Consider the following 8833-nt stretch of genomic DNA (forward strand, 5'->3'; position numbering starts at 1 on the left):
AGACTCACCAGCACAAAACCCTACACAGTCCAGAACATGTGTGGAAGTCTGCCCGAGCATTCCACCACCTGAAAGTACACCACACCGCCATAAACACACACACACACACACACACACACACACACACACACACACACACACACACCCTTCAGGCAACACTCACACACGGAGCAAAAATTGCGGTGTTGCAAAAATTCTGAACAAATACACAGAACGCAAAACAGTGTCCGTTTCTCCATGACAACAATGAAGATGTTTACGCTCCACCGAGGAGTCAGCTCACTCTCCATTGGCTGCGATACGGTTGCCCAGGCGACCGAGTTCGCCATCTCGCTTGTTTAGGCACGGTGAGCTAAGAGAATGTTGATGTTACGTACCGTACAGGAATGCGTACACATATGGCTGTGATTACACACACACACACACACACACACACACACACACACACACACACACGTCACACACACAAAGGCAGAGATGCAGCAGGAATACCATGTGTCTCCAAATGAAGGAGTCCGACCAATGGCTTGTCTTTGAAGCAGCGACGAGGGCTCTGATTGGCTGTTGCCCTTCTTGATTTTACTCATCAGGAAGCCTTTCTTTTCCAAAGACTGGGGATGGGATTAAATAATCGTGCCTGGATGGGTTCTACGTTCTCATTGAAGTGGTTATGATAGTTTTAGCTGACAAAACAGAGGCAGTCTTTATTTCGAGACAAATCTTTTTAACATGTATCTACTTTCACGAGAAAAAAATCAGGAAAAAGGGTAAAAATGATGTCGGTTTTGTCATATTTTCTTTGCGAACTGAGCAGGGGAACAAAAATCAGATCCACACCCAATCGCACACTCGCACACTCTCACACACACACACACACACACACACACACACACACACACACACACACACACACACACACACACACACACACACACACACACACACACACACACACACACACACACACACACACACACACACACACACACACACACACACACACACACACACACACACACACACACACACACACACACACACACACACACACACACACACACACACACACTTCTCAGAGTCTTGCAGCTGGAGGTAGCCTTCGGCGAGCCCCAGTAATGAGGGAACACCGGTGAGCGCCAGGGGAAAAAACGGAGGGGATGGAAATAAAGATGGATGGAGAGAGAGGCAGAGAGAGAGAGAGAAGGAGAGAGAAAGAGGGAGAGAGAGAGAGCTGCAGAAAGAATCAGCGATGAAGGAGGAAAATCCAAACAATGGGAAACAAACAAGAAGGGGAGCCTCAACAAAGAACAGCTCTGTTGAAAGACGGACAGAAAAAAAGTGTGGAAAGGGGGCGTAAGAAAAGAAAAGAAAAGGGGAGCAGAAAAGAGAGAGAGGGCAAAATTAGATTGGAAAATTAGATTCTTTAAAGAGGACCTATTATACTACTTTTCTGGTCTTAATTTCTTGTTTTACACTGCTATAGAGCAACCTGACACGAATCACATCACAAAAAACTATGTAGATTTTCGGGAAGCTCTTTCTCTTATTTTGGCGATCCAGCACGTCCTGTCAACACTTGAGTGTGTGTGCTTCGGCAATCTCCGCTCCCTCCGCCTGTGCATCGGCCATCTCCGCTACCCTCCCCCCCCCCCCCTCCTGCAAACCCCACTCCGTTGTGATTGGTTACCTTCCTTCCGGAACACTTTCAGTGGCGGGAAGCGCGAGCATGGACCTATAAGGGCGCGAGGCAGACGCGAACAGGGAAGTGACAGCATTACCATACATGGAAACATCCGCGTGGTCACGTCACAAATTTTTATGCGACGTCACAAATTATGAAAGGGTAGACCGCTTTGAAGACGTGACTTCTCGACTGGCTAGAATAGTGTTTAGTGCTCGGCACAGACACCCCAGACGGTCAGCAGGGAATACGTCGAAATGCATGTAAGTAATTATTTGATAATTTAGTATGGTTAAGCATGACTATGAATCATCATAACAACGTTTATAGGTCATAAAAGTCAAAAAGCATCATAGGTCCTCTTTAAGGAACTGAAATATTTGAAAGTAGGCCTTGTATTTGTGCAAAGAATGTATACCTGTTTTAAGTGCACTGTTTTCAAGCAGCCCACATTCAAATTCAAAAAGTGGTGCATTCAAGCGCCGATGGGGAAAGACCTGTATCCTGATTTCAACCGCATTACCATCCAATTACCTAACGGAGCAGCAGACTAAGTAGGTGAGGCTCAGCTGTAAACAGGGGGAGCATGGGGGATTGAAAAGGTGGAGAGGGGTATGGAGGAGTATATAGTCTGCTCTTTGGGGACCCCCAAACTGCGCTGTGTGTGAAGTGGCCGCTGCCTTTCCAGGTGCACACGCCACAAAACAACAATGTGCCTTTCACACACACACACACACACACACACACAGACACCAGACAGACAGAGAGAGAGCCAGAGCTACCAGCGCAATTTGAGCACAACAGATCATCTCCTCTGGTTCACACACCAGCCACCCCTGTTTTCAGGAACAATCAAATAGCACCTCTCCATAGACAAAACGGAAGCAGCGAATGCATGCAGTCGGATTATATGCTATTGTCATCCATCCACTGTGTTCACTTTCAGTCAAAACATCTTTCATTGTTAATATGGCAGTGTAATGAGCCTAAAGAAAGCTTGCAGGGAGAGACACACACAGTTCCCTCTAGTGGCTTCTCTCACCACCTGATGTGTCTCCAGATGTGAGATTCAATTAAAAACACACACTCAAATAGGCCTTTTGTACACACAGAGCCGTACTAGCCAAAACCAACACACAGCCACCTCAAACTAGACTCAAATCCTTTGAAATAGAAAGACAGTAAACACTTTTTTTTTTCCAGGGTTTTTTTATTCCGATCGCATCCATGATTTGCTATCCATTTTCCGCAAGGGCTGCTATTATCCAAACAGTCTGCCACCTGCTTGATTTGCATTGCTTTGATCTTGGGTTGATCCGGTTGTATTGTCAGGGTTTGTATGAGGACATGGGGAACCAAAACCTGTTAATGTGGCAAACAAGAGTGGACGGTGGGTAGTGGATAACTCCTGGATTGTATGCATTTTTTCAATCTCGCAACGCATTTGAAGATGTACTATGTAACTTTGTATCAGGTATTTGTGGTCTCTTTATTCACTGCTCTGTGAAGTCTAAATAAGGCGGTTTTCTTTTAAATAATGTTTTTGTCGCTAGTAATACATTTCCGATTTCTCGCTATACTTCCTGAGTGCCTGCGGGATTCTGACGCAAATGTAGAGACTCAAAATAATATGTGAAGAAGAAGTCGAAGTCGAGTCACAGTAAGTGGAACAGTGACTGTGGACAAAATGCCATTAAAAAATAATTTTCAAAAATAACTTTCTTTAAATTCAAAATCTTACACAGTGCAGCTTTAATGTTAGTGTCGAATACAAAGAGGATGTACGGGTTTGGAGACGGATGTGTAAGCTGATGGTTTGTGACCGGGGTTACATTACGAGCGGCCTTAGGGGGGGCACACACTGCTTTGGTTTTGTGTGGAACATTGTTAAAATCGCTGCTATTAGCCGCTGACCTAAACGAGGATGTCGGCAGGGGGGGTTGATGCACATTACAGATACAATTGCTAGTGTAGCGGCTGGAGGATGAGAAAGCCCTAATGACAGAGTGAAAGAGCCAGCGAGGGGACGCTAATTAGCCACAAAGGCTAACAATCAGACCCTAATGGGTGCTGAGTAAATATCAGCGGTTTGCTAATAGGCATTAACGTCCTACTAGAGCGCCAGATAAGCGCGGCCATCAAGCATTACATGTGTGTTTGTAAGTGTGTTTGTGTGTGTGTTGATGTGGTTGTCTCCAAACATCCTCTCCATCATGATGAGGGGAAATACCCTGATACTTTTATTTGAGCAGTCAGCCTTTGCAAGGGGGACTAGTTTAAAAAGGTGCAGTGCGTAACTTTTTCATATACATGAATATCGGTTACATATTGGTGCAGTGCGTAACTTTTTCATATACATGAATATCGGTTACATGCAAGTGTCACCCCCGACACCCGTTCAGGATACCGTTGTAAATTATATCGCTTCAATTGGTGTTTTGCATCCATTAATAAAGCCTGACGACTCGGCCTTGCTGCATGATTTAATGCTCAACAGTAAGTGAAATTAAAAAGGTGCTGCCTGCCCAGTTTTACCCACAAACACTGCTTAGCCAACTGAATGTTACCGATGAGAAAAATCCCATTGAAGGCAAAAAGGTAAATGTCTGCGAGTGAAGCAGGTGTCTGAGATAATTTTGAGATCTAATTAAGCAGTAAGGGTGGACCTTTAAAAAACAATCAATTAACAGAATTTGCAATAAACAAAAGTCATGTGCTTTTTATGAAGACAAGTTGTTTTTTCTGTACACACCTCTGAATCACCCATTAGTCCCACTTTACAACATATTGCTGCCTCCACAAGGGACAATACTTCTACATTGGTGCAAAAGAGCTTCATACCCACAGACTTTTCCTATTTCCTTATATATTTTCGACATCACCCCTCCTATTACCACAGGTGGCTGGTGCCTACAGTACATTGCCCGATCCTTGACTGGGAAGCAGGGCTAAAATGAGACCAATAGCATTTACAGAACAGACGTAAACATCCGGTGAACTCGCTGTACTGTTAACAGACCGCGCTTATGAAAACACAACCGTCCAACAGTTTAAATCAGGACATTGTGAGAAGCCCAACTGGCCTCATGCTAATCTCCCTTACTGTCCACAGCAGCAGCATAACAGTAGCAACATGAAAACAAACCCAAGTCACCTAAAGAAGCGAGGGGCTGTTTGAGTGACTCTTAAATGGGAGTGCCGGCAGCAGCTACAGGCTAACCCTGTTAAATTGTTTCAGATTAGCATCAGTGAGACGGCTTGATTACCGCTAATTCACCGGGATCACACAACACACAAGACACTAATGGAGCTCCTATCGTGAGTTATCCATCCGCAAATGAGAGCTGAAGGCCACTTTGTTAACTTTTAAAAAGGGCTGTCAGCTTTGACGCGGGGGAAATGAAGGAGTCCAGAGGATGGGGTGTGACTGAGCCCTACAGGATTGGTATCCATTGGGGATGTTTCATAAGGAACCATTGTATGAATCATTGAAAGGTCACACTGTTGGTTAACTGAAGCTATGGGCCATGACTGTCACTGTGACTTATCTTTTTGATCCTTTTCTGCCCCATTACTGGAGTTTATTTTGGTTAAGAAATGAGAGATACTTTGGCTGGATAGTTTACTTTGCCATATTGCTCATTTCAATAGCTGTGTACACACCAATTAACATTCTAATTACATTGGTTAATGGTTTTTCCCACAGGCACACACTCCAGTGGAGCCGCCTGGCCGTACTGTCACGGTTACAGAGCAGAGATGTGGACCTATTTGCAGTGGAAAGACAGAGAGCGATCGATCGACAGAGGGGCCCGGGCTAAACACATGCCTCCACTAAATGCCACATGGAGCCCCTCAGGAGCCAGAGCCGGCTTCCGCTAACAAAAGACAACAAAGCTCAAACATGGTACTAGGCCTCACAAGAATACTGTACGTGCTCACAAACACGCACACACCTATGTTTTCTACTAGCGGTTCCCGGGGTGGGAGGAAAGATAAAGAAACATATGTATGTACAAGGGAAAGAAATAAGCAGGGTTTGGGTCAAAATGCCCTTAAAGAAATCTGGAATCTTTGGGACCCTAACCCCCATTAGTATCATTCTGGACAGTGACATTACGTGTCTCTCACTCCCTCACTTAATATTCTCATTTGTTTGTGTATGTTTGTGAGTTTGTGACAAATTGCAGCAAATGATTTCCCATTGCAATGGTTTTCATTTGAACTTTAAGAAATGTTGTGTTTTATAAGATTAATTGAATGTTGGTCTTCCAAGCAACACAACTTGGTAAAAAAAAAGTGAAAGTAATTTTCCAGGGCATTGAATAGATACTGATCCTACTGATTATATCCTTTCAATTTGTATGGGAATGCATGTCCGCGTTAAATTCCATTCTAAGTGGTATTAAAAAGGTCTTTAAACCACGATAGAGGAAACAAGGTATTTCCGAACATTTGATAAAATCGCCCTGGAAAATATCCAAAATGCAAATATCTCAGGGGTAAAAAAATTCTCCACTCTGCCCCATTTCATCTCTGTCTATCCAAACGTATTAAAGCAATAATAAAAAATAAATAAATCAAATATATATATATTTTTAAAAGCCTTTGGTTAAAAAAAGTACGTAGGCAGGAAAAAAACTTCACAAATCCATCAGCGCTGACAAAAGTATAATTAGAGAGTATTCATAAAGTGACAAGTATAGAAGATGGAAGGGACAGCCAATGACCATACTGACAAAACACTCATCAATGCCCACACACGCACATTCTCCCTCTGTCACAGCTAAGTATCTCCTGACACCTCGCCAGCGGTAATCAATTCCCATTTGCATTAGAGCCAGTGGGTTCTCATTAAAGCGCCGGTCCATTCTTTTCTCCTCCGGGACTTTAGAACCCTCCCTATCGCACACTCCATCTCCCCGCCTTTAACTCCCTCTCTCCAGGCAGGGAGGAGAGGAACGAAAGAGTGGTGTGATCCCTGCATCCTTTTCCTTTAGAGGCAAACAGAAGGAGGAGGCCATGTACCCTAACACTAACACACACACACACACACACACACACACACACACACACACACACACACACACACACACACACACACACACACACACACACACACACACACACACACACACACACACACACACACACACACACACACGGAGCTCCATATAACTACAGCTATTTTCAGAAATAAATGGTGTGTGAATGGTAAAATGAGCAGTATGCACTCTGTTTTGAACAATAACTGTTTCAAACAACAAACCCAAATGTTTAACCCAACTGTTTGATGGAAGTCACTGCTCCACAACATGTACTGTATAGGTCCAGCTAGACCACAACGTACAATGAAGTCTTCTGTCATTTCCACCCAAGTAGTCATTTTGTATTGGCAGTAGTAACCTATAGGAGCAGTGATGTGGAGGCAGCAGGTAAACGTGCTTAGAGACTTAAACCCTCCGTTCCATTACCTCAACATGCTTTCCTTTCCACACAGCCACGGCAGAATTAGAAAAAAAAGTAAATACGTATCAAATCTGTGCCGTGATTTAAGGTGAATCCCAATTAGTAAAAGGATTCCCATAAAGCGTTGGGATTTACCGAAAGGCTTGTCGGAAACTCTGGAGCTAAAAAGGAACGGTGCAGCATGCGGCGGGGAAGAGTGAAGGATAGCATGGGTAGAATATAATCTCTCTTTTAGCCCTCTTGACTGTTTTTATGTATTTTCTTTAAAAATCTTCTCAAAAACACGGGAGCCTTTTGTTCGATTTCTTGGAAAAAACAGAGTCTCGGAATTATAAGTGAGAGCCTCTATGCATTTTGTTTTCCCAGATAATATTGCTCATATAAACTGTATATATGCAGTTTCTTGAACTAGGGACAACATCCCAGGCCCACAAACTCCCTGCCCTGCATGTGTTTTCTTCACTGGGAACAATGCTGGGGGGGCGGGGGGTGGGGCGGGCCAAGATGATGCTGCTGCGAGAGCTACAAATTCTTCCCTAGATCTCTATAGATTCATCTGTTGGCTGATGTATGTGCTGTTCTCTCCTGCTGCAGTGGTACAGTCGGACCAAATGTTTACCGACTGACTGCCAAAGTTTGGATTGATGGTGGTTGGCAATCGGATCCCCCCCGTGCATAATAAAAAAAAAGGTAGATGTGGAGATTATTCAGCCTCAAGATTGCCCAGAAAAAAAACTCAAAAGACAACGTATAAGCTAATGTGGTGCAGTACAAACAGTACAACCTCCACACAATGGTTATGTCAAAAGTAAATTTTGCCCAGCCGGCTTAATGGAATGGCTCTTATTTGAGGAGGGGAACATTAGTATGCATAGAGTTTGATTCTCTTCGTATGAGCATGGCGATAGCATGGATATTAATCACAAGAAGGTTCCATTTTGGATTAAAGGGCATGTGGATATTAGAGTTTTACAGTGGGCTCAGTTGGTTAAAGAGGATGTCATGTACTGTACGTAGTTGCACCGATTAGAATTCCGCCATGCACATTTAGCACCACTGTTGACACACCACAGACACACAGTCCTGATGAAGCACATTAGCTTAGTGATCTCTCTCTGCCCAAAACGCATTCCCATTCCTTTGGGACAAAACTGGAATGCAGAAGGGGACTGAAACGCAAACAGTCCCCCATATTTGAAGAACTTTCCACAGGCTACCCACATCAAAACAAATTCAGGAAGACGTTCATTTCCCAAAGAGGCAAGGCGCAAAGGCAATAATGCTGCAAACAAATACAATTACCACACTCCCCAAAGGTCGCGAATCCTCATCTGGGTCTCAAACTCCATCATGAGCAAACCAAATAGAGATGAGGAAGTTGAAAAAAGACCCTTTCACTCCTTTGTTTCACTGTCTCTTTCCATCTCCATTCATCCCTCTCTCTCTCTCTCTCCTCTTCATCGCCTGTCTCTTTCTGTCCATCCCCGTTTTCATCATCCCCTCAGTAAACAGTTGTGTTTCGTCTATCGTAGGAGTTTTTATACACACCTCATTCCCTATAGCTCTTAGTCGGGACTTGGTCCTCCATCCGATAGGCCTAAAACTCCATCGATTCATCTAATGCCATCCGTAACAGTCAACCTTTCGTACTATGAGGTGAATTGGGATGACTCAGTGAGACAG

General features: G+C 43.9%; 1 protein-coding gene across 1 annotated transcript in view; it reads right to left on the bottom strand.

The window, feature by feature from the left end:
• Nucleotides 1-279: 279 nt before the first annotated feature.
• The window catches only part of LOC307266538 (uncharacterized protein), a gene marked incomplete at its 3' end in the record, with an annotated part of 67457 nt that continues 58903 nt past the window's right edge, over nucleotides 280-8833 (bottom strand). Inside the window, exons 3-4 of the mRNA XM_080048579.1 lie at nucleotides 493-611; nucleotides 280-352 (exon numbers count right to left, since the gene is read on the bottom strand). Of these exons, the coding sequence (XP_079904705.1) occupies nucleotides 280-352; nucleotides 493-611 (192 nt within the window). The remainder of the gene's footprint in view (nucleotides 353-492; nucleotides 612-8833) is intronic.

The sequence above is a fragment of the Ammodytes marinus genome (genome assembly GCF_949987685.1).
Source record: "Ammodytes marinus genome assembly, chromosome: 20".
NCBI lineage: Eukaryota > Metazoa > Chordata > Actinopteri > Uranoscopiformes > Ammodytidae > Ammodytes > Ammodytes marinus.